We start from the raw sequence: 26,979 nt of genomic DNA, 5'->3' as shown, positions 1-26,979 counted from the left end.
AGTGTTTAAATGTGTGCATCACATCCCACATAAGAGAAACTGTCTTTCAACTGGGAGGATGGGTCCTTTTTCAGGTTTAGATTAGTCAAATCATATTGATATAGTTAATTCAAAATTCTCTTATCAAACTGTATTTATTATTTATGTTTATATGTTTTGAACTGGGGAAATAGTACTAAAATGTATGTTATATTTGCCTTACACTAACCAGTAATGTAATGGCCTGGAGGTCGAATCCATACAACTAAGCCTTTTGGGGAAAAATGTAATTGAGCTGGGTGCTAACTGGATTTATGGTCAGGAGGGAAACTGGCTGAAGAGGGAACTAGCATTACCATGTGTGTTCCTTCAACAATAATGCGTCAAGATTATTTTTTCAACCAAAGTGGAAAGCAGCATGTTGAGCAAGTGTGCTATTATTTTAGTAAATTGATGTCAAAAGCATTTGACCAAGAGTTGGATGTGAAGCATGATTTAAGAAGTCTTGGAGGTTACCTAGATGAGGAGTTCAAGGCCTCTGATTTGGCCTCCTCAGAAGATGCACAAGGAGTCTTTGAGTGGTGCAAGCGAAGTGAGTGTACAGACGAAGCCTGCTCCTCTCTGTATGAGTTCTCAGCTGGTCAGCTGTGGCTATACGCTGCATTAGAAGGAGGCTTCTTTAACTCTGTTGGACCAGGAGGCTAACAAGCTTTATTGGGTGTGTTTCTAAGCCTGTCTCCAGGCGCCCTCTTGTGTAACAAACCAGTAAAGTGTATCCAGTGGGGTCTATGTGAAACAAGTAGCTCTTTTCAGGGCGCCCGTCCAGTCAGGGTGCTTTGTGAAGATGGTCAGCAGCTAGAAGCAGATCACGTCATTGTGACAGCCTCCTTCTGCTACCTGCAGGACAACTCCTCCACAATGTTTAAGCCTGTGTTACCGGAAGAAAAGATGAGGGCTATTGAGAGACTGGGCTTTGGGATGGTCAGCAAAATCTTCTTGGAGTATGAGAAGAGATTCTGGCCACAGGACTGTGCCAGGATTCAGCTGGTTTAGGAGGAAGGGCCAGAGGACAGGAAGGTTTACAAGTCCTCTTTGGGTGATGGGGACTCGCTCAGTCACACCCACAGTTTCTCATTCAAGTTCAGCCCTGGACTGTCTCCAGTCCCCAGGCTCATGCACCCCCTTATATAACCTCCAACAAAAAAACTCCAAAAAAATCTCCAAAAAGTAAAAAATAAGTCCTGAGAATTCTCAGCTGGCTGACTTCTTTCAAAATACTACTTGTCTCAACTAATCGTGTACCACTGAGACAGTTAACACAGCATGCTTGCAAACAGCATTATAGGTTCAAATCCTATGTACCACACTTTTTAAAAAATATTTATATGAAGATTTTTTTTTTGCATGCAAATGTTCCATTTTAAAACAGAAATAAATCATTATATATACAGTCACCTCCAAAATTATTGGCACCCTTGATAAAGATGAGCAAACAAGACTGTATAAAATAAATAATACCAGTACTGAGCTATATTGTAATTTTCCAACATGTGGAATATATTTGACTGTATTAATGATTCAGTGGAATCAATCAAAATTACACATTTCTCAAATTATAAATTTATTTCCAAAAAAATGAAGTGTCACAATTATTGGCACCCTTGTTTTCAGTACTTTGTGCACCCTCCCCTTGCAAGGATAACAGCACTGAGTCTTTTTCTATAATGTTTAATGAGATCGGAGAACACATTGGGAGGGATCTTAGACAGAATCTTTCCAGATCCTTGATATCTTTCGGTCTGTGCTTATGGACTGCCCTCTTCAATTGAAACCACATGTTTTCAATGGGGTTCAAGTCCGGAAACTGAGATGGCCATTGCAAAATGTTGATTTTGTGGTCAATTAACCATTTCTTTTTGGATTTTGATGTGTGCTTGGGGTCATTGTCTTGCTGGAAGATCCACTTGCGGCCAAGTTTCAGCCTCCTGGCAGAGGGAACCAGGTTTTTGGCTAAAATGTCCTGGTACTGAGTTAATAATGCTGTTGACCTTAACAAGGGCCCCAGGACCAGTGGAAGCAAAACAGCCCCATAACATCAAAGATCCACCACCATATTTTACAGTAGGTACGAGGTTCTTTTCTGCACGCGCATCCTTCTTTTGACGCCAAACGCACTGCTGGTGTGCATGGCCAAAGAGCTCTATTTACGTCTCATCTGACCATAGCACCCGGTTCCAATCGAAGTGCCAATGCCGTTTAGCAAACTCCAGGCGCTTACGTTTGTTGGTTGCTCTCAATAAAGGCTTTTTTTCTAGCAACCCTTCCAAATAGCCTATTAGCATGGAGGTGATGTCTAATTGTAGATTTGGAGACTTGGTGACCCCAAGATGCAACCAAGTTCTGTAATTCTCCAACTGTTGCCCTTGGATTTCCCTTTGCCTCCCGAACCATCTGCCTCACTCTGCGTGGGGGCAAGATACACTTGCGTCCTCTACCAGGCAAGTTTACCACTGTTCCAGTGGTTTTGAACTTCTTAATTATTGCCTTAACAGTGGTAAGTGGTATATTTAGTTTTTTAGCTATTGTTTTGTACCCATTGCCTGATTTATAAAGGTCAACAACCATTTGTCTTTTTTCATTTGTGTGTTCTTGTTGCCATGGTGATGGATGACAAATGGATTTCATATGCATGTTACCTCATTTTTATACCCCAGTGAAACAGGAAGCCATGGAAGGCCACAATACAGTTCCTTAAGACTGAGGTGTACTTAAAGAAGTAGAATGTTAATGCAGATTTAATTTTGTTTGATTTTATTTATAAGAATCTTTAGGGGTGCCAATAATTCTGACACCTATTTTATGAAGCCTTTTTGCTCATCTTTATCAAGGGTGCCAATAATTTAGGAGGTGACTGTATATATATATATATATATATATATATATATATATATATATATATATATACAGTGCCGTGAAAAAGTATTTTTGCATATTTTTGACACTGAATGTTATCACATCTTCAACTAAAACCTAATATTAGATAAAAGGGACCCTGAGTGAACAAATAACACAAAAAGTTGATACATATTTCATTTATTTATTAAAGAAAGTTATGCAACACCCAATGCCCTAGTGTGAAAAAGTAATCGCCCTCTTAGACTCAATAACTGGTTACGTCACCTTTAGCAGCAATAACTGCAACCAAACGCTTCCTGTAGTTACTGATTAGTCTCTCACAGCGCCGTGGAGGAATTTTGGCCCACTCCTCCATGCGAACTGCTTCAACTCAGTGACATTTGTGGGTTTTCGAGCATGAACTGCTCGTTTCGGGTCCTGCCACAACATCTCAATGGGGTTTAGGTCTGGACTTTGACTAGGCCATTCCAAAACTTTAAATTTCTTGTTCATCAACCATTCTGATGTAGACTTGCTTGTGTGTTTCGGATCATTGTCTTGCTACATGACCCAGCTGCGCTTCAGCTTCAGCTTCAGCTCACGGACAGATGGCCTGACATTCTCCTGTAGAATTCTCTGATACAGAGCAGAATTCATTGTTCCTTCAATGATGGCAAGGCATCCAGATCCTGATGCAGCAAAACATCCCCAAACCATGACACTACCACCACCATGCTTGACCGTTGGTATGAGGTTCTTATTGTGGAATGCAGTTTGGTTTTCGCCAGACATAACGGGGCCCATGTTGGCCAAAAAGTTTTAACTCATTTGTCCATAGAACATTGTTCCAGAACTCTTGAGGATCATCCATGTGCTTTTTGGCAAACTTGAGACAAGCATTCATGTTGTTCTTAGTGAATCCCATTTTTGCACAGTGTCTTTCTGATGGTGGAGTCATGAACACTGACCTAAGCCGAGGCAAGAGAGGCCTGCAGATCCCTGGATGTTGTTCTAGGGTTCTTTGTGACTTCCTGAGCGATTTTACACCGTGTTCTTGGGAGAGATTTTGGCAGGACGACCACTCCTGGGAAGATTCACTACTGTCCCAGAGACTTAGAAATGGCTTTGTAACCCTTTCTAGACTGATAGGCATCAACAGCTTTTTTTTCCAGAGGTCTTCAGGAATTTCTTTTGTTCATGGCATGATGTGTCTCTAGAACATGTGTGCTGACAACTTCACTCTGATGGTAAGAGCCAAAGTTAGTCTGATTTATATTGGACAGCTGACCCTAATTATCCCTTTAATTGGGTTGAGTTAACTAGGGGGGGCAATAACTTTTTCACACCCGAAGATTGCATATTTGATTACCTTGCGCACCAAACAAATGAAAGAAGCACCAAACTTTGGTGTCATTTTTTCTCTCAGACTCCCTCTATATACTATTACAACCCACAAAAAATCAGACCAAATACAATGTGAAAAATGTGCAAAAATGCAGAAAATCAGACAGGGGGCAAATACTTTTTCACTGTAGTGGGGATTTTTGAAAAGACTCAACACAAGACAGCCTGGAGCAGTGATCTTATAAGCTTTAATACGATGTGCAAAGGAAGCCAGCAAATGCATTGAAAACACAATTCTGACTTGACTATCAGCCGAATACAGAGAGATTTATACGTACATTGACGTCATATATTTGTCTTATATTTGTCTGTTTACAACTCCTGCTTCCCAATTCATTACTCTTTCGTATGCGTTCCCTGGGTTTAGTTTACCCCCAGCTCAATTGCCTTCTGCAAATGTGGACCCAGTCCACTAATTAATACCTGTACAAACACTTGATCTGACTCTTTTGGGTCACCACTTCCTTAATAATCAGGATATGCTTCCCACTTGCGTACTCCATAATCCTGCACTGACTCATTCTCTTTCTGCTTGACTCCCATTATTACGGACCAGTCAATACGTGCCTCCTCAGTAGCTTGTTTAATTGTTGCTTTCAAGTATTGTCTTTAGTGTCGTACTGTATCGTCTTTTGAGTAGGTAGTGTCCCTGATCTCTCCTCGTAATTTGGCTAGAATCCCTGCTTCGCATGCTCCCATGGTCAATGTCCACACCTCAATTTCAGTTAATCCGTGTGACAAAGCCTGTTGCTCTACCATAGCCCAATAATCTTTAATTGCACATTTGCATTTAATCTTTGGCAGGCATGCTGCTAATGACTGCTTTTCTAACACCGTTAATGCATAAACTGTCATTTCCTTTCCCCCATTGTGCTTTTCACGCACTCTTGCTGGTGTTGCAACTTTCTTTTTTATTTTATTTTTCCTACAGGATAATTTCAATCGGTTCCTGCTGCAGTAAACCACAATCCTGTTTGTGACGCCAAAACTGTAGTAGGGTTTTTTGAAAAGACTCGACACAAGACAGCCTGGAGCAGTGATCTTATAAGCATTAATACGATGCGCAAAGGAAGCCAGCAAATGCATTGAAAACACAATTCTGACTTGACTATCAGCCGAATACAGAGAGATTTATACATACATTGACGTCATACAGGATGAACAGAGACTTTCCTTAAAAGGAGTTGTTTTTCATAGTTTTTGTCGTTACCCAGTACTGTCAGTGTATGTTCATTCCTGCACGTATTCGTGCGGTTTAGGCCTTGTTCTCTATTCTAGTTCCTGTTGTCTATCCTTCTGCTGCCAGAGCATACCATGATTTTGCAGAAGTAGAAACACATCTTACAGACACATTGAAGCGGAACTGCGCCCTGAGTCCTAAGCCGAAGCAATATTCTATATATGGAATAAAATGAAAACTTATAAGCAAATACTTAATTAATAAAAACACATATATTTATACACAAACATCATGGGCCTCCCATCTTCTTGTTCAATTTCCAGTCGTTGAGGTGATCACCCTGTTAGCTCACACCTTACCCACACATACAAACTTACTTCCACCTCTCTTTGTATCTAAACTAAGCACATGTCACTTCTGGCTATCTGCCCAGGAAAACCACAAATGTTCAATCTGATATTTGCTCAGCTAGAAACCTGCAAATGCAAACTTATACTATCAACGCAAATGCTCCCTACAGATTAAGCATTAAATGTTAGAAATACAAATATTAAAAAAAATGTCACAATGAGTGTGTTCCCTAGTATATTTCCAAGATGATTGTCATTAAACACGGATGTCCTGTAATATAATAATCTTAGACTAATAATCTTCACAGAGCTTAATTAAAGCATTTCTGTGACACCACCCTTTGTATCTTTTGATTGATTATTTATACGAATCTTCTAGCTAAAGGTGGCTGTGTGGATTTGAAGAGAAGGGGAGTGTGGGGCAGTGTGGCAAAGTGCCCCCCCTGTGTGTGTTATATGTTACGTGTTGTGTGTAAATGTTGGTGTATAGGCATTGGTACACGGGATATAAGCGGTCTGTGTTTCACGTGTGTGTAAATTGTATATTTGTATTTAGGCACGGGGATGGCACATCACATCACGAGCAAGTAAAAAGTAATATGTGAGCACGGGGAATTGCACTTTAATTAATTCACGTGCAGTTGTACCGAGATTCCAATTGAATGATTGACTAGCAATCGAATCTCGGTACAACTGCATAAAAGCTGCATGTTTTCACTCACTGGGGGTTGGTGTTCGGTGAGTGGAGAACGGGTTAGGAGACGGAGGGTATTTAAAAGTAATAATAGTAAAAGAAGCTCACCGTGTTTGTCTGTGTAGTTCGTTTTTTCTGTCTGTTTATTTTGGCGCGTAGTGCCGTGTCCCGTGTATTCCGTTGTTTAAACCTTTTATTTTGTTATTAAACGCCGAGTGCAGCCATTGCACTCAGCTCATCACAACCACCGTGTCTGTGTTTGAATTCCTTTCTGGTCTGACGCAACCCACTCTGGCCGTCTTTGTGACACGTGGTGTCAGAACCGGGACAACAGCGCCTCCAGGGCTCAGGCCAGAGCGGGAACCGCAGTTTTTTTTTTGTGGAAAAGTAAATAAAAAAAAAAAAAAATAAAAAATGGAAGGATGGAACTGGAGAGACGGCTGCAGTGAGCTGGAGGATCTCCTCGGCAGGTTGGAGGACCAAGGTTGGTGCCTTGCCTGCGGGGTGTATGGGCACACGGTGGCTGTCTGCCCCTTCCAGGAAGAGGAGGAGGAACCAGCCCAAAGGAGGAAGGTGAGCAGAAAGAGGCAGAGAGGGGGAAAAATGAGGAGGAAGCAGAGGGAGCCAAGGTGGTGCACCATGTGCATTGCATATGGGCATGAGGACGAGGACTGCCCAGAGCAGGAGCCAGGGGAGGAGGAGCCCGAACGTCCTGCGCCTGAGTGGGAGGAGCCCGAACGTCCTGCGCCTGAGTGGGAGGAGCCCGAACGTCCTGCGCCTGAGTGGGAGGAGCCCGAACGTCCTGCGCCTGAGTGGGAGGAGCCCGAACGTCCTGCGCCTGAGTGGGAGGAGCCCGAACGTCCTGCGCCTAAGTGGGAGGAGCCCGAATGTCCACAGCCCGAGTGGGAGGAGCCCGAACGGCCCAAGAGGGAGGAGTCGGTGCGTCCACGTCCCAAGAGGGAGGAGTCGGTGCGTCCACGTCCCAAGAGGGAGGAGTCGGTGCGTCCACGGCCCAAAAGGGAGGAGTCGGTGCGTCCACGGCCCGAGAGGGAGGAGTCGGTGCGTCCACGGCCCGAGAGGGAGGAGTCGGTGCGTCCTGTGTCCGGAGGGGAGGAGCTGAAGGCCCAAACCCCTATTTTTTTTTGGGAGGGACGAGGGCGTGAAGCTCAGGCTCCACAGCAGCCGCTGTTTTTGCTGCTGAAGGGAGCCCAGCGGAGACACCCGCCACCAGCTCTACCCCCGCTGTCGGAGGAGCCGGCAGCGCCACCAGCCCTACCCCCGCTGTCGGAGGAGCCGGCAGCGCCTCCACCACCACCCGAGGGAGAGGAGCAGGAGCTGCCTCTGCCTCCACCACCACCCGAGGGAGAGGAGCAGGAGCTGCCTCTGCCTCCACCACCACCCGAGGGAGAGGAGCAGGAGCTGCCTCTGCCTCCACCACCACCCGAGGGAGAGGAGCAGGAGCTGCCTCTGCCTCCACCACCCGAGGGAGAGGAGCAGGAGCTGCCTCTGCCTCCACCACCCGAGGGAGAGGAGCAGGAGCTGCCTCTGCCTCCACCACCACCCGAGGGAGAGGAGCAGGAGCTGCCTCTGCCTCCACCACCCGAGGGAGAGGAGCAGGAGCTGCCTCTGCCTCCACCACCCGAGGGAGAGGAGCAGGAGCTGCCTCTGCCTCCACCATCTCCAGGAGCAGAGGAGCAGGAGCTGCCTCTGCCTCCGCCACCACCACCGCAAGGAGCAGAGGAGCAGGAGCTGCCGCTGCCTCCGCCACCACCACCGCAAGGAGCAGAGGAGCAGGAGCTGCCTCTGCCTCCACCATCTCCAGGAGCAGAGGAGCAGGAGCTGCCTCTGCCTCCGCCACCACCACTGCAAGGAGCAGAGGAGCAGGAGCTGCCTCTGACTCCGCCACCACCACCGCAAGGAGCAGAGGAGCTGGAGCTGCCTCTGCCTCCACCACCGCCAGGAGCAGAGGAGCTGGAGCTGCCTCTGCCTCCACCACCGCCAGGAGCAGAGGAGCTGGAGCTGCCTCTGCCTCCACCACCGCCAGGAGCAGAGGAGCTGGAGCTGCCTCTGCTGCCCGTACCTCCGCAGGGAGTACGGTGGCCGGAGCCCCAGAAAGGGGAGCTGCCGGCCACGAAGAAGGGGGAGGAGGTCTGGAGACCACTTTCCCCAGCAGCAGTTTCGCTGCAGGAGTTCTTGTGGCCGGAGCCCCACAGGAGGGAGCTGCCGGCTATGAAGAAGGGGGAGGTCGGGGGACCACCTGCCCCCGCAGCTTTTTCGCTGCAGGACGGGACCAGCATGCTGTCAGCCGTGCCACTACCGGCAGGGGAGCTGACAGCATTTCCAGCCATGGGCCCACTGAAGCCTCCCGTCCCAGCCCGAGACTTTTGCCTGGACTGCTGGGTATTTAAGGGGGGAGGTGGCCGTTGAGGCCATGTGTGCGTTGCACAAGGGGGGGTATATGTGGCAAAGTGCCCCCCCTGTGTGTGTTATATGTTACGTGTTGTGTGTAAATGTTGGTGTATAGGCATTGGTACACGGGATATAAGCGGTCTGTGTTTCACGTGTGTGTAAATTGTATATTTGTATTTAGGCACGGGGATGGCACATCACATCACGAGCAAGTAAAAAGTAATATGTGAGCACGGGGAATTGCACTTTAATTAATTCACGTGCAGTTGTACCGAGATTCCAATTGAATGATTGACTAGCAATCGAATCTCGGTACAACTGCATAAAAGCTGCATGTTTTCACTCACTGGGGGTTGGTGTTCGGTGAGTGGAGAACGGGTTAGGAGACGGAGGGTATTTAAAAGTAATAATAGTAAAAGAAGCTCACCGTGTTTGTCTGTGTAGTTCGTTTTTTCTGTCTGTTTATTTTGGCGTGTAGTGCCGTGTCCTGTTTTGTGTTCTGTTTGGTAAACCTTTTTTATTTTGTTAATAAACGCTGAGTGCAGCCATTACACTCAGCTCAGCATCACCACCGTCTCTGTCTGTGTGTTTCTCTCTCTGGTCTGAGTTCCTCCCTGCAGCCATCTTTGTCACAGGCAGATGTATTGTTTTTTAACAAATCCACAGTTTGTGCTACGGAGTGGCAGCAGGGGACCCAGGTGCTACTTGGGTTGGCTTAGGAGCTGCGTCCCGGGACATCTGGGGGCTCGACTGCGACGTCTGTGGACCCCTACACTACACAACAGTTGTAGATGTTAGACAGATTTCACAAGTAAATGGTACTTATATTTTACAAAAGAGGTTTACTGCAGTTTTAGAACATTTAGAATCTCTGTCCTGGGTTTCAGTTTTAATTATTGTACTGTTATCCTTACAGTAGGTTGTAATATAATATAATATAATACCCTATATCCCTAGCCTCAACTGTAATCATAACTAAATGGAACGGTGTACATACAAAAAAATATTTTACTACCTTATACTATTTTATTAAATAGGTCTGTGCCGTAATTCTGTGAATAACCTATAGCTGTTGTCTTAATTAACAAGTTGAATTAATTGCCAGATATTAGTGTTATTTTAATGAATGTGTTCACACAATCTATTCTAACATATGTAAAATACTCATTTTCCACCTTTTAATGAACGACAAATTATGTGTCTCAACAACTGTATTAGATTCTTATTCTCAATTAAAAAAGAGCCCCCTACAGTGCATGTAGGTGGGTACAAATTGTCCAATTAAAGAAGGGGTAGATGGGTGGGGCATTGCAAACCCTATGAACTGTGTGTCTATATAAACTGTCCACACAGTCCATTCTGTATACTACCACTTGCTGGTGCTCAAGAAAACCCTGACTGCATTCCAACAGCAACTGAAAACACTCACCATGAGCAAGATCATTGTGTATCAGCATGTCAATTTCCAAGGCCTCAGCAAAGAGTTCCACAGAGATGTTCCCAATCTGGTAAATGAAAGATTTAACGACTGCATTTCATCCTTGAAGGTAATCGGCCAGCCATGGGTAGCTTATGAGCACATCAACTATGCAGGACAACAGAGAGGTTATGAGGAAGGGGAGCATGCCAGCGTCGACGGAAATGATTCATTCTCCTCACTAAAGATCATCACGGAGGATCTTGAGAACCCTGAAATAGTTTTGTTTCAGCACATGATGAGGTTTCCTCCCACATTGTGAACCGAGGTCCCTGGGTGCTGTATGAGCACACAGAACGTAACGGCCGTCAGATTGTGGCCAGGATGGGAGAAAGAGTTGCTAACTACAATGATATCTAATTCAATGACAGGGTGAGTCATGTTCGTCCTTTGAAGTCTGGCAGACCTGTGGTTAAAGCCAAGATTATGTGGGACCAGATGGTGAAAGAGAATGAGAGAAACCTCAAGATTGATGAGATTATTGGGGTGAACCAAACAGACACTGAGCAATCCTTTTCTACAAATGCCACCAAAGAGTATGAATCAACCTTCGGCCAGAGCGTGAGCTTTAGCAACTCCACCACCATCACTGCAGGGACAACGTTCTCCATGGACATTGTACCCGGGATTTCCATGGAGGCCAACCTGTCAGTTTCCAACACTTTTACCGTTGAAAAGTCGACAACTCAAAAGGAAACAAGTTCCCTGAATATGCCAGCAAAGATCACACCACATACGAAGCTAATTGTGAATGTCATCAGAAAAGAAGTGTCAGTGAGGGTCCCTGTAGAGTTTACTGTTACCCAGGGCAAGAGTGTCAAGACAGAGTATGGAGAGTATAGATGTTCCTCTGGTAAATCAGTGTATGCTGAGTTCAACTCAGAGAAAGCATAGATCAGATTTTTACCACAAGGGTGCCAAAACAGAGGACAGCCCTTTGATAATATGTGGGTTTGAATTTCTGTCTTCATTAAAATCATTACATGTTGCCTAAACACAAATCATTTTAGATTTTGTTGTATACTGTCAACAGGCACATCAAGAAAAATGATTGATAATATCAAGGGAGATACCATTCCATAGGTCAAATTGGCATATTTTAACAATACTTTTTTAAATTATTATTTATTTTTTAGCAAACGCCCTTATCCAGGGCAACTTACAATTGTTACAAGATATCACATGATTTTTACATTTATACAGTTGGGTTTTTACTGGAGCACTCTAGGTAAAGTACCTTGCTCAAGGGTACAGCCGCAGTGTCCCCCAGCTGGGATTGAACCCACGACCCTCCAGTCAGGAGTCCAGAGCCCTAACCACTACTCCACACTGCTGCCCAATCATGAGACTGGTGTGTCCCTTTCAAAACAGACTGGTGGGTCTGAAAAAAATCAGTGATCTTTAGTTGCTTTAGTGCATTTTCATTTGCAAGTGAACTGTGACATTAGGGCCTTATCAAGCACCATATTCTGCAATTTTGAATACTGACTTTGGATACTGTTTTAATTCTGGAAACTTGTGTTGTTTTTTTAATCTTTTGCTAAATTGCATTGCCTTTTTTACGCAGTTCTGCAGGTATGTATTTTTGAGATTGTATCTTTTTTGTGTTTCCTGAAAAAATGGAAAAGGGTTGGAGCTGGCCAAAATGAAATTATCATATATGCGTCACACTCGTTTAACCGTCACTGAAGTCAAAATAACATAGGGTCGGATATGTGAGTGCTGACTGTATAAACATTACATAAACATTATGAACATCAATATACAAGTAAATAAATTATAAGGAATAATTAAATGAGGAGGTAGGAATGTAAAAAAATGATCTCTTTTAAAAAAACAAACTTTTGTGTTCTGTAAGTCCTCTTATGTTGGTGATAGAAAAAGAAAGTCGTCAGCATAAACCTGTCCCAGGGAATGAAGGATGGTCCAGCCTTAACATCAAAAAAACTAACAATACACATAACAATAATAATAGTTACTGGGATGGTCACTGAAATAGGCATTCCCATCTATAGGTTTGATATAGCTTCAAGAGTCTCTTCAGCTTTACACTTCCGAATGTCCAGTAGAGATACCAGCGTCAGTCAAAAAATGTCTGTCAGGGTGCGAATGGTGTCTGTGAATAAAGCAAGGTCCACACTGATGGTTTATCTAACTTTAAACAACAATGCTGCCCTCTGCCTTCAATGGTCTGGAAAGCACCACGGTGGGTTTTCAGTCCCCAAATAATATACAAATCTTTATAATTTCAATCTGGTCTTTGTGCACGGCAAAGAGCTCTGAGTTCCAGCTGGCTGCTGCTGTGCAGTGCTGTGCTGTGATTAGAGTGCTCTGGGTGGTTGTGCTGTGCTGTGTTGTGCTGTGCCGTGCGGTGCGGTGATGTGATTACAGTGCTACGGGTGGTTGTGCTGTGCTGTGCTGTGATTAGAGTGCTCTGGGTGGTTGTGCTGTGCTGTGCTGTGCGGTGCTGTGATTCGAGTGTTCCGGGTGGTTGTGAGGTGCTGTGCTGTGCTGTGATTAGAGTGCTCTGGGTGGTTGTGCTGTGCTGTGCTGTGCGGTGCTGTGATTCATGTGCTTCGGGTGGTTGTGCTGTGCTGTGCTGTGCTGTGATTAGAGTGCTCTGGGTGGTTGTGCTGTGATGTGCGGTGCTGTGCTGTGATTAGAGTGCTCTGGGTGGTTGTGCTGTGCTGTGCTGTGCTGTGCTGTGCTGTGCTGTGATTAGAGTGCTCTGGGTGGTTGTGCTGTGCGGTGTTCGAGTTAACTCGTCTAGGGGAAAGCTTACCACCTACCTTTCTGGTCGAACTCTGTTGCCCAATGGTCCCCCTTCCCCAAATAAAAAATCTACATTTTAATACTCCTTACCCGCACGATGCTTCACTGTGTAGTGGAAAGGATGCAGTACCAGGCGTGGTCCATGAAGAGAGAAAAGCTATGCCCCAACAGGTAATAGCGACGAGTGTGAGTTGCCCATTTGATGACCAAACACTCCTTCTCAATGACAGAGTAGTTCATTTCCCTAGGAGCCAGCTTCTTGCTCATGTAAATGATAGGGTGTTCTACTCCGTGAACCTGTTGGGACAGGACCGCCCCCAGACCAATCTGGGAGGCATCAGTCTGGAAGATGAACTCCTTACCGAAATCTGGTGAAATGAGAGCTGGAGCCTAGCATAGTATCCTCTTTATTGTATAAAGGCCCCCTGACATTCTCCTGTCCACTTTACTATTTTTGGAGCTTTTTGGTGAGATCCACCAGGAAGTTGACTATGGTGGCATACTCATGGATAAAACCCCAGTAGTGATCTCACCTGTGATTTGGTTCTTGAGATTGATGTCTCCACCAAAGCCTGGACTTTAGAAGCTATCAGCTTTACCTCATTACCCATTATGAAGCTAAGATAATGGTTCTCTTGTTTGCCAAATGCACACTTGCTCAGATTAGCCGTTAGCCACGCCTCCCTGTAGGACTGTAGGATGGCCGAAAGTCTAATAATATGCTCTCTCCAGGTAGAGCTAAAAACCACCACATCATCAATGTATGCAGCAGCTGTTTCTGCATGTATGGTCCATCAGTCTCTGAAAGGTGACCAGGGCTCCATGCAACCCAAAGGACATGGTTAGAAATGGAACAAGCCATCTAGGGTAGAGAAAACAGTTTTCTCTTGCAAGCTCTGAGTTCATGGAATTTTCCAGTATCCCTTTGTCAGATCCAGAGTCGAGATCAACCATGCCGTCCCCAGTTGATCGAGGAGCATTGGATATGCATCAAACTTGGGATGGCATTAACCTTTCTAAAATCCACACAGAAACGAGTGGAGCCGTCCTTCTTAGGCACCATCACTATTGGACTGCACCACTCGCTGCAGGAAGGCTCAATGACTCCAAGCTCCCTCACCTCCTGGCTGACAGGACCCCTACGGCTCTCCGGGATCCGGTACGGTCTCCTCCTGACCATGACAGCTGCTGGAGAAATAATAGCATGTTCAATAAGATTAGTTCTACCAGGTAGGTTGGAAAAAACATAATTTCATTTTTTTACCAACTTGTGGAGCTCACACGTCTGACCAGGAAGTAACTGTTCACCCATCAGAATGTTAACTGTAGCTGGTGGATTAACAGTGGGACCAAAATCCTCTTCTGCACTGTCATTAGCTATAAACAGGGCTTCCCGGTCTTTCCAGGGTTTTAGCAAGTTAATATGGGAAATTTGTGTTTCATTGCAGCGATCGGTTGTATAATTTAATAGTTTACATTATCAATTCCCTGTATCACTTCATATTGTCCCTGCTACTTAGCATACAGTTTAGATTCCGAACTGGGAAGTAGCAACAGTAACTTATCTCCTGGCCAAAAAGTCAGAATCTGTGCTTGTTTGTTGTACTGTTATACTTGAATATGTTTTTGGCACTATTATTTTTCTCTTCCCACCCTTCTTTCACAAGATCACGGATACCTCGGGGTTGCCTCCTGTACAGCAGCTTGAAGGGAGAGAAAAAGGTTGAACTCTGAGGCACCTAGCTCACTGCAAACATCAGGTAGGTAAGGAGTTTAGCCCAATGTTTCTGCTCTTGGTTGACAAACCGCCTCAGCATCTGTTTTAATGTCTGATTAAAAAGTTCCACCAGTCCGTCATCTGCGGGTGAAAAATGGAGGTCCGAATAGACAGAATTTGTAACAATTTATACAGTTCCTTTAAACATTGTGACATAAAATTAGTTCCGTGATCAGTCAGGATTTCTTTGGGGATCCCTGTGATGTTAGTACAGCGATCTGTACTAACTCTTTTGCAATTGCTAATGCACTAGTGGACCTCAATGTACTGCCTCTGGATATCTAGTTGCAAAGTCCACCACTACCAAAATATGCATATATCCAGAGTCAGACTGGCTCAATAGACCCATTATATCCATAGCAATATGCTCAAAGGGGATATTAACTAGGGGCAGTGGGACCAACGAGGCTGGGTGAACACGCCCCTGCACTAATTGCTGGCATTCCAGACGTTCCGCTACACACTTCCTCACCTCACTAAACACTCCCATCCAGTAGAATCAAGCCAGTATTAGTTTTTTTTAGTCTTTTTGTTACCTAAATGTCCCGAACAAGGGACATCGTGATCCAACCACATGATCTCATGTCCAAAAGACTGGGGAACGAGTAATTGCTTTACAGTCTGGCCTGTGCTCGTGGCTTTGGATACTCTATATAGTAGATGCCCGACAATAATGTGATGACGGTATGTGAGCGGCCGGTTGCCGTTCACCTCTTTCCCCTTCGATAGACTGAACCTGCCCCCAGATGTTAGCCAGCGTGGGGTCATTTTTCTGTTCCCACGCTAGGTCAACATCTCGGTCCCAAAATTTCAGTATATCGAGCAGGTCTATTGCAGCTTCAGCACGAGGGGGCTCAACAGTCTGGCCCCACAGGTCACACTGGATCCCAATCCCCTTTACCTGCCGTTTGCTAGACATGGAGGATTCTCCCACCAAACCTTGTTTCATTGATGTTCCCTCCCATTTTTCCACCCTTTGCTCTTGTTTTGTTTTCTTTGGCGGAATCAAGAGTGAAACAAATCAGCGTACAGCAGGAACATTCTTCCAATAGCTTCCCCTGCTTCTCCCATGGTCTTTCAAAGTGGGGCCAGTCTCGACCTAAAATAACCAGATACGGCAACTTTGTAGCCACTGTCACGATTACGCGGCAGGTATGATGTGGGGGTGTGAGGGGAGTGTGTAGTGTAGGAGATGTTGCGGTCTTCCGGACTGTGGGAGCCTAGGACCGTGGACCAAGAGGAGAGAGCTGGTGTGCCGGCAGGGAGTCCTCATATGCTTCTGCCAGGTGGACCGCTTCTTCCAACGTCGTGGACCAATGCCGACTGACCCAGGCTTGGCTTACGGTGCCCAACACCGGACTGAACTGCTTAATAGCAATGAGCTCCACCATTTCAGCGGTCATATGAGTGTCGGGGCAGAGCCACTTGGTCAGCCAATCCACTAACTGCTGCGCCACTAAGTGGGGTGTGAAGCCTGGGGTCCGCTGGTATTGTCAGAACCCACGGCGCTGGAGTATGGAGTCGCTCAGATGCCGACTTCCGGTTTCCACCTACCATCGAGTTAGCCCGTCTAAGGGAAAGCTCACCATCAACCTTACAGAGCTCCCTTTCTAGTCGGGAGGGAGATTTACTGTTCAAATTCCTTCTCTCTCTGTCAGACAGCACTAACGAATCGGTCAGTTCCACTGAACTCACTAAACAAAGCACCAGCCCGAGTTGTCTGTTGTGAAAACTGGTTTCAGTCAGGTAACACCTATGTTCAAAATCGAAAACAATACTTCATAAACAAAGGGTCCTTTGAGCAAAAAAATAACCCAATCTTATGCTTTCTCCCAGACAGGATCTTTTGGCTGTGTGCGAAGTTACGCAGGGAGAGAGCCTTTAATGATTTACCATTCCCTTGCCGTCCAAAGGAGTACACACAGAAATTATTACAATTTAATATAATGCTTTAAAATCTTACATACTTTCAGGTAGTGTGTTTCCATGTAGTTTTCTTTTAGCCAGACAAATTCTCCTTCCAAATGCAAATAACCTAATTAATATTAAAATACGGGATGGTATATTTAAATATTACTGTCTGACTTCCAATTTGGTCTTGCGCAACTACTGATATCGTACAGCTTTCTTAAACTAACTTTCACTAACTTTTTAGGTTGCAGCCTGCCTCATTTGGTCACCAAAACAATGTAATAAAAAAGCATGGGGGAAAAAAACAGACATAAGAAAGTATTTGATTGCTATTATTGTTTGTTTATTTGAACATTTAAAGTGACCGTTATGTTTTTCACCATTTTATAAATATCATAAATAATGCTGGACTGCAAGGGCCTGTGTGGCTCCATATTTACATGTAATTAATCAATCAATGACAACTTCTCCCTATTACCAAGTGCTGGATCTTCCAGTGTTAAGTTCAGGTCAGGACATTTTATTATGCTAAGAAATGCCTTCAATATATGTGTGATCATGGATTGGGGTTTGGTCAGTTAATTGAGTCATTAACTTATTTATTGAATTGATTTCAATTAATTTAATTAATCTTTTGAAACCTGGCATGTTTTCAACTGAAAAGCAGTTTGCACAGCACAGTCTTTGCTAAAAGAATCCATAGCGACACTTACAGTATATCCCATCATTTTGATATTCTCAATAACCTGTGGTAAGAATATCCTTAGTAAAGCCCCTTTCACACTGGCATGCTCTATCCGGGTCAGAACATACCCGGGTCAGGACCCAGTGTCATGTGAGTGGGCTACGCGATTCCACCCTGCTTTTGATAAAGCAGGGTTGACTTGGGTGACAGACGCAAATAAACAATATGCGGAAGCAGCTTGTTACAGACGATTCAATCCAAGCTTCTCTGGATTGAACCGTCTGCCCAAATGTTGATTAGAGCACATGTTTCTTCATCCCTGCTGGCTCATGGTATGTCTCAAGCAACACAAATATGGCTAAACAGGATACACAAAAATGTTCCTGGCGGAAGTGAAACCTTCACGCAGCCGTGGCTGTTTGTTATTTTGTCGGCCGTCATGCATTTTGTCTTTCTCAACCCGTGTGAAAGCGAGTCAACCCACATCCTGAGGTGGGTCGCTGGGACCCGAGTTAATCCGGGTACAACCCAGGTACGTGGGGTTTCACACTACATGGGATTGTGACCTGGATAGCCAGAACCCGGGTCCGGACCCGGATAGAATTGCCAGTGTGAACAGGGCTTAAATTTCACAAAATAAAGAGGGGCATTAAGAGTTAGCCATGTGCGTTTACATAAAACTAGAGGTGCAGTTTTAAAGTAGTGTTATCCAGGTTTTTAAATCTATTTTCTTATCAGCACTTTCCTTGCATTTCGTGTTTCTTCGCTTGTTTCTTTGTGTGCAGCCAGGCTGCTCTGCTAGCAGTCACAGTGCAGGGTATCTGTGTCAGGGCTGAGGCCTGCCCCTGTAAATAATGTATATTTGGTGGTGGTTTATATTATAAATATAAAAATAAAAGAATAAAAGAATGTGTATTCTTTTTTTTAATAGTGAGTGCTAGATATGGCAGGGCAAGGAGATTAAACTTCCCTCCCTGCCTAATTGAAAAGGAATGTGCAGCAGGTGGCCAGGTGTCAATTGCAGCATATCACGACATCACCGCAAGTCCAAGACCGCGCCAACATCACCGCGGGGCCATTACTGCGCCAGCCATTACAGCGACTGCCCATAATAGCACTACAAAATTACAGCAATGGACATTACCGTGCCGGCCATTACAGCGACTGCCCATAATAGCACTACAAAATTACAGCAATGGACATTACCGTGCCGGCCATGACAGCGACTGCCCATAACAGCGCTACGACATTACAGTGCCAATCTACAATGCCCTCTCTGCAAAGTTCACAAACGTGTCACTTACCAGGAACTCCCCCCTCACCCCTCAGTATGCAGGCTTTAATATGACCTAGCAGTGTCAGTGAGACTCGTATTGCACAATTGCAAAGCAGTTGCATTCCAGGTTTTACTACCAGCCCCCCATCCCATTTCTCAGGGCATCCATTTCCCAAGGAAGAAATAAACAGTGGTTATTTCTGTTGTGCTCTTGTAGCCCTGAATACAGTGGCTCTCAAAAGTATTCACCCCCCCTTGGACTTTTCCACATTTTATTGTGTTACAACTTGGAATCAAAATAGATTTAATTAGGAGTTTTTGCCACTTATTAACACACAAAAAGTCCATAATTTCGAAGTGAAAAATAAAATCTACAAATTGTTCTAAATTAATTACAAATATAAAACAGAAAATAATTGATTGCATAAGTATTCACCCCCTTTGCTATGACACACCTAAATAAGCTCTGGTGCAACCAATTGTCTTTAGAAGTCACATAATTAGTTGAATGGAGTCCACCTGTGTGCAATTAAGGTGTTTCACATGATTTCAGGTTAAATACACCTGTCTCTGGGAGGTCCCACAGTTGGTTAGTACATTTCCTAACAAAAACTACATCATGAAGACGAAGGAACATTCAAAGCAAATCTGGAATAAGGTTCTTCAAAAGCACCAATCAGGGGTAGGATATAAGAACATTTCCAAGGCATTGAATATCCCCTGGAGCACAGTAAAGTCCATTATTAAGAAATGGAGAGAATATGGCACAACTGTGAATCTGTCTAGAACAGGCCGTCCTCAAAAACCGAGTATCCGGGCGAGAAGGGCACTAGTCAGGGAGGCCACCAAGAGGCCTTTTTGTGTTGATCAGTGGCAAAAACTCCTAATTAAATCCATTTTGATTCCATGTTGTAACACAATAAAATGTGGAAAAGTCCAAGGGGGTGAATACTTTTGAGAGTCACTGTAAATATATTTTCAAAGAAACAAGAAATCACCATTTAATGTGTGAAACAAAAACATACATTGGGATACTTTTGACAAACAACTGTGGATATTGGCCAATTGCAATATATGCTGAGCCCTTGAGGATGGAAGACTCACTCAAATAAAGATATGAATGCACAATTTAAATAATAATAATAATAATAATAATAATAATAATAATAATAATAATAATAATAATAATAATAATAATAAAAGCTTCTGCTCGGAACTCAGATGCAGGGGAATGGGGAAGAGCTGCAAGTCTCGCACTGTCACTGGAAGAATTGGATCAAGCTTGCACCTTAGACAATTCAAAAGTATTATTAGCGGATGTAAATATCTCTGTGATGTATTTGTAAGGGTCTTTTAATAGACCCTTTTATTAGAAATAGTTTACAGACTGATTAGAAGTAGTACTAGAAAAAAATAATAATAATAAACACTACGTGCTCAGCAAGTACATAAAGGGGAATTATCTGACTACAACATTTTAATTTCAAACAACAAAAGCGAACTCACTCTGGATAAAAGCACCATGCTAGAAAGAAAACCATGGGTTCAGTATGGATACGACAGGGCAGAGAAGCAAGGACAACAAGTTAAACTCTTTATTTAAAAAACAAATCTGTACAAAATATACATAAAAAAAAAATCCAAACACATCATGTCCTTGTATCAGTTCCCAATCCCGGATGTCCTGTGGAGGAGAAATAATATACAAATATATATATATATATCAAAACACATGCTGCAAATCATTCTGCAACAACTGAAAAACAAAAAAAATGGATATGCAGCCCAACTACATAAAAAATGCTTGTGGAAACACGCTTTTATTGCATGGAGGTTTTATGGTGGAATTTGGTCATACCGCCAATGTGCATGAAGTGCACAACCACGTCCCAAACGCGGCCAGAATCCAGGCAAGGCAGGTGCTAAACATTAAGGAAAGAGCCGTGAAACCCAGGAAAGCACCAGCAAGTCCTCCCCTCAGGTGTAGAGAGAGTGGGACCCGCTGTGTAAGGACAGCTGCCCTCGGCCCGCGCCCTGAAGCGGCTAATACAGAGGGAACGCAATCGCCATGACCAACCTCCCCCAGTCCCTGCCAATCTGCTGGAGCTAGTGATTCCACAAAGGTACACGACAACTATAAATGGTCGTCCTTTCTTACTGTTTGACAGCGGCCCAGAAGCTGATTGTATCCTCATTTTTTCAACAGAGGGAAATTTAGAATACATGGCTCAGTCCTCAAACTGATACGTGGATGGGACTTTTAAAACCTCACCTCTGGTGTTCATGCAGGGGGGTGTGTCATTTACATCATACACATGGGAGAAGTCATATGTAAAAAACAGTCATTATCATATAATAGACGTATCTGCCCCAACTCAACACAACACAACCATAGGGACTGTTGGCAGGTATGTGTGTGTAACTTGCTTAGACCTATTTGCACACAGATATTGTATTATATAAAATTATATATAAAAATAAATAAATAAATAAATAACCTTAACAGTAATTACTTCTTAAGTGTCAAAAAACGTGTTACTCGCTCTGGGCTTCAACGGGTGTGTTCGTGACGTGCAGACTTTTTTTTTTTTTTTATAAATTTAGTCGTTGCCAATTATTTTTATTATTTTCTCCCAATTTGGAATGGCCAATTATTTTATTATGCTCAGCTCACCGCTACCACCCCTGCGCTGACTTGGGAGGGCGAAGACGAACACACACTGTCCTCCGAAGCATGTGCCGTCAGCCGACTGCTTTTTTTCACACTGCGGACCCACCATGCAGCCACCCAAGAGCTACAGCGTTGGAGGACAACGCAGCTCTCGGGCAGCTTACAGGCAAGCCCGCAGGCGCCCGGCCAGACTACAGGGGTCGCTGGTGCGCGGTTAGCCGAGGACACCCTGGCCGACCTAACCATCCCTCCCCCTGGGCGACGCTCGGCCAATTGAGAGCCGCCCCCTGGGAGCTCCCGTCCTTGGTCGGCAAAGAAATAGCCTGGACTCGAACTCGCGATGTCCAGACTATAGAGTGCATCCGGCAATCTACGCAAGTGCTTTTACTGGATGCGCCACTCGGGAGCTCCTACGACGAGCAGACTTTTGAGAGTCTGCGTAGACTTTGTGTCAAATTACGTGGGTCTTCGTACATACCCTGTCCTTAGGCAAACTGCTTGACCGCAGCCAGAACTGACAACAGAGGTCACACATCCACTGGGTGCAGAGTCTGCGCATCTCCTGCAGATTATAAAAGGGCTGTCCTTACAAAGGTAACACGAAATTCTCCTGTCAGGACACTGCACGCTGATTGGCTATCATATTATTGTTAATAAAGCAATGAATAATCCTCTCCCAACACCAAAACCCTAACCTTAAGGTCAGTATGCTTGAGTGTCAAGACAGTGCTGTGATTGTGTATTCCTGGTTTGCTGAATAAAAATACGTAAATAAAGACATGTTAAAATTTTATTGAAAGAAGGCCTGTTTGTTTGAAGGGTACTGTAAAAAATGCCTTTGAGTTATGGAAGGAAGCTTGGGCTAATGCCACCCCCCATTGCAAAGATTAAACTGCAATCAGCTACATATAAAAAAGCTTTCGTGCCAGACTTAAAAGTACAGGAAGGGGAAAGCAAACAAACATCAGCTGGCAAAGACTGGTGTGAAACAAATGTCCTGCTCTTGTCTAACAAAAATCAATGAATGTGAAACATAACAACACTTACTGAGTTAAAACTTTGATACTTGAGTTGTATGCTGCCCCTGTACACAGGGATGATTTTGACTGGACAGTTAAAACATAAAACGGTAAAATATAAAACACGTTCAAAACGTTTGTACGTGACTTGATAAGGGAGTTGCACAGAAATTCCTTGTTGCAAATGCTTTAGCTGCTTTTAGTCGCCACCCTGTGGAGACAGTTGGAATTTACATCAAATTTACACAGTTGGAATTTACATCAAATTAGCTGTTGGTAGTGAAGTGACACATTTGATGTATTACTACTTACCTAAACTACACAGACAGACACTCTTACATACATATCATTCAGCACTGGAGTACTACAGTATTTAAAAGTGGTGCCACCGGGCATGACCTGCCAAATCCCCTGGACAGCTGTGTCTGAGGAATGTAATAAAGGATGCAATAAGAATGGTTTTAAAACGAATGTGGCACAAAGATGTTCTTCCTCCCCTTTCTGTTGCCCTTTAGAAAACCTGCTTATTGTACATGGACTTCGGCTGGCTTTGGTCATTAAAGCTTTGCAGGAAAGAAAACAAACGCTGGGCCTCTTTCCGCAAGGCCATCGGATCCAGCTGCAGCCGCAGCAGCGTGTTGGGAGCAGAATCTAAAAACCTGATCCCCCGAGGACAGGCCAATAAAACAGGGAACTAGTTCAATATGACCTTGTGAGTACACCCTAATAGTCTGCTATTAGGGTTTAAAATTGCACACTGACATGGTTTATGATACATTATTATTATTGTTATCAGAGACAATATGAATGAATTACAATTCCTGATTTAACCCTTCTGCTGGTAGGATTGCAGCTCGCACTGTTTGATACAGGCAAGGCCTCCTCTCCCCCAACTCCATAAGCAGTGCACAGGTCAGACGTATCTGAAGGCGTTCTTTCACTTTAACACACATTCCTGCAAGCTCTGCAGCTGAATATAATTCCACTCAGCTCAAACCCAGCCAAGCCATGTCTTAGATTTAAAGTGCGACTGTGCTATTAAAGGTAGAGTATTACCAGATGTTATATATATATATATATATATATATATATATATATATATATATATATATATATATATATATATATATATATATATATATCAGAGAAGGTAGAACTGCAGTGTACAAAAAATGAAGGTTGATTATATATATATATATATATATATATATATATATATATATATATATATATAACAAAAAAAAACAAAACTGCCAGAATGAGTTAAATGGAAAAAAGGCAGCAAGCCTATCCAAAGGTGCTTTCAGCTAATGGACTTGCAAAGGATCCATGTTGGGCTTTCAAGATCTGCCAGTTCCTTTTGATTTAGAGTATGGCCCTTCTCAATGGTTATCTCCCCTCATTCCAGACTATTATCTATCTTATTGATATAATGTAGCCTTAGGAAGCCTGGGGCAGCAGTGTGGAGTAGTGGTTAGGGCTGTGGACTCTTGACTGGAGGGTCGTGGGTTCAATCCCTAGTAGGGGACACTGCTGCTGTACCCTTGAGCAAGGTACTTTACCTAGATTGCTACAGTAAAAACCCAACTGTGTAAATGGGTAATTATTTGTAAAAATAATGTGATATCTTGTAACAATTGTAAGTCGCCCTGGATAAGGGCGTCTGCTAAGAAATAAAAAAAATAAAATAAAACAAACCTTCAGTCAAATTTGAAAAGACATTACAATTTTCCCCAGTGCAATATCCTTCTGTTAGTAACACACGTCTGCTTTATAAATGCAGATGAGTGGGCTTGATCTTTTCATTTCCCCTCTGGATGCCTGGGTTTAGAACCAGCTGTGCTACCACTCGACCAGTGCTATTTCCCTGATGTCAATATTAAACAACACCCAACATGTTGACAGGAACAGTGCTGGCACTTACCAAGCTTTTCCCCATAAAAGCAGCCTGAAGCAGCATGACTGAATTGAGTTTTACTGGCCTCCTCTGCACTGCACAGCTGTCCCTGACACTGGCATAGCTGAGACCCGAGTGTAGCTCTAGGGATGTGTACTGCAACTATAGACTGCACTCCACAAATGTATCTTTAATACCAGATATATTTATTACAGTATCATTGAATAAGGTTGCAAATCAGGTTCACAGTTACAGAACATGTAACAGAACAGTTACAATATACAGAAACATTTTTTTGTATATTTAAATCTTCTAGGAACTAGCAAAAACAAAAATAAACAAAAAAAAACAAACAAAAAAAACTTGGCGCATTACGACTTAAATTACTACCTTGAGTTATTTATTTAAAGCATCGTTTTGTCAGTGTTTAGTTTACAAAGTGGTAAATGCTTTGTGAATATGGCCATATTTGAGGACCACGGCAGTTTATATTCTGTAATCTGTAACAATACAGGCAGTTAATATAATATTTGTTGGTTAAACAGATGATTTCATAGGATAAGAATGCATGTGTTAAACCAGTCCTTCCCATTACCAGTGAAATATGTCTAGATGGCACTGTTTCTCTTCTGAGACCTCAACAGCTTTTCTTTTTTTTATTATTTTTCTGGCAAAGCTCGGGTCACGCAGTCAGTTTGGCATGTGCTGCTTGAGATGTTACAGATGTGCAGACCACCACCCCCATATATGGGAAAGATGTATGTATGGAAAAACAGAAGGGAATCATCCGTTGTTTTATTGGGAATCCTTCTTTTCTTCAATCTCGTTTAATTTCCTTTCGCTTTAAAGATGCAGCACCCAGATTCAGATTACAATGACACTGATAACTTTACTGCGTCTTTTCAAAAGCAAGCAGAGTTAGAACCACGCAGGCTTGTATCAGTTAACTTCCTCTGCTATAAAAGAGATTCCCTCAAATGGACTGCAAAATGAAAATGACTGTATAAGCTAGGACTTTAAAAACCTAGTCTCTGTAAGTCGCCTTGGATAAACAAATAATAATAATAAAAATGCACAACGCCGTTCATCTTTCTCAAACTGTATGCATTTTTACTGCCGCACTTTAACAGTGTATTTGCCATGTTGTCTGAATTGTTTTTTGGGGGGTTGGGTAAGCATATAGCAATGGCAATGTGCTGTATAAAGCATTTGCATGCGCATTGTATTTGTGTTTGTGTAAATGGCAATGTGACGGTTAGACAAGGTGACATATACAATACTGTCTGTGCTATAGAGGTGTTAGGGGGTAGGCTGGTGATGCTTTCCCAAACCTGCACTGGACCTTTTCTTTTCTATTGCATTTGTTATTAAACCTTGTTGTAACTGCTCTGGGGGGTTGCCCACTCTGAAACTACTTGTCTAATTTTAGGAGAGTTAGCTGCACTGGACCCCACATTTTGGGTTCTAGTTACCAGCCTGTGAGAGCTGTATTCACTCCTCTGAGGGTATTCGTTGAAAAGATATCTGTTGAGCTCTTGCTGAATTGAATCCCTGTGTATTGCATTGCTTATTGGGTGGCTTTGGTGTCACTTACAAGTGGAGCCCATGCAGGTTGGTTTAGAACTGAGCACTGGAGATTGCTGGACCTGTGACACCAGTCAAAGGAGTTACGTCCTTGGTCTTCAGTCTATTCGGAGCTCTCCAGTTCTGTGCCACGATAGTACCAGTACTAAAACACATGCTGTAAAGAACTTGTCACCAAAACGGAACCATTGTACTAAAACCTCACAGCATAAAAATACAAACAGAGAAACATGAAATAAACAAAAGTCTATGTGCTGGGTGTAAACAGATGAATGACAATTTATTAGTGCATAGTGCCGACCAATCTCAATTCATTAGAACATAGTGCAGGCCAATCACAATTCATTAGAACATAGTGCAGGCCAACCACAATTCATTAGAACATAGTGCAGGCCAATCACAATTCATTAGAACATAGTGCAGGCCAACCACAATTCATTAGAACATAGTGCAGGCCAATCACAATTCATTAGAACATAGTGCAGGCCAATCACAATTCATTAGAACATAGTGCAGGCCAACCACAATTCATTAGAACATAGTGCAGGCCAACCACAATTCATTAGAACATAGTGCAGGCCAATCACAATTCATTAGAACATAGTGCAGGCCAACCACAATTCATTAGAACATAGTGCAGGCCAATCACAATTCATTAGAACATAGCCCTAGCAGCATGTTGCTACCCTCCTATAAATTACATGTTATGAACTACTGCATATCTTGAAGTTGAGCCTTCCGAATAAATAAAGAAATATTAGGTTAGCATAGAGTATCATGAACATAATCTTTGTTCATGATACTCAGTTTGGAACCAAAGGGGTTCTGAACAAAATCTTACTCCTTGGAAAGGGACCAGAGCAGATGTAAAAATACATCCAGCTGCATGTTTTGGCTCGAATCTGCTGTTTGGCAATTGACCAATACCTGCAAATTTGGCACCAGTAGAAATGCTATATATATATATATATATATATATATATATATATATATATATAT

At 43.4% G+C, this 26,979-nt stretch overlaps 1 protein-coding gene and 1 pseudogene across 1 annotated transcript; both read left to right on the top strand.

Moving 5' to 3' along the window:
- The first annotated feature begins 222 nt into the window (after nucleotides 1–222).
- LOC117426745 (peroxisomal N(1)-acetyl-spermine/spermidine oxidase-like) lies at nucleotides 223–5,214 on the top strand (annotated as a pseudogene).
- A 5,108-nt stretch (nucleotides 5,215–10,322) lies between these two features.
- Nucleotides 10,323–11,282, top strand: LOC117426746 (epidermal differentiation-specific protein-like). Its single transcript, XM_034044681.2, is given in 2 exon segments — nucleotides 10,323–10,621; nucleotides 10,624–11,282. Coding segments are annotated over 2 exon segments (939 nt in total). The 5' UTR covers nucleotides 10,323–10,341.
- Nucleotides 11,283–26,979: the final 15,697 nt, after the last annotated feature.

Source organism: Acipenser ruthenus, chromosome 11 (assembly GCF_902713425.1).
Source record: "Acipenser ruthenus chromosome 11, fAciRut3.2 maternal haplotype, whole genome shotgun sequence".
In the NCBI taxonomy this organism is placed as follows: Eukaryota; Metazoa; Chordata; class Actinopteri; order Acipenseriformes; family Acipenseridae; genus Acipenser; species Acipenser ruthenus.
The sequence above is the reverse complement of the archived record's forward strand: the minus strand, read 5'-3'. Positions and strand labels throughout refer to the sequence as shown.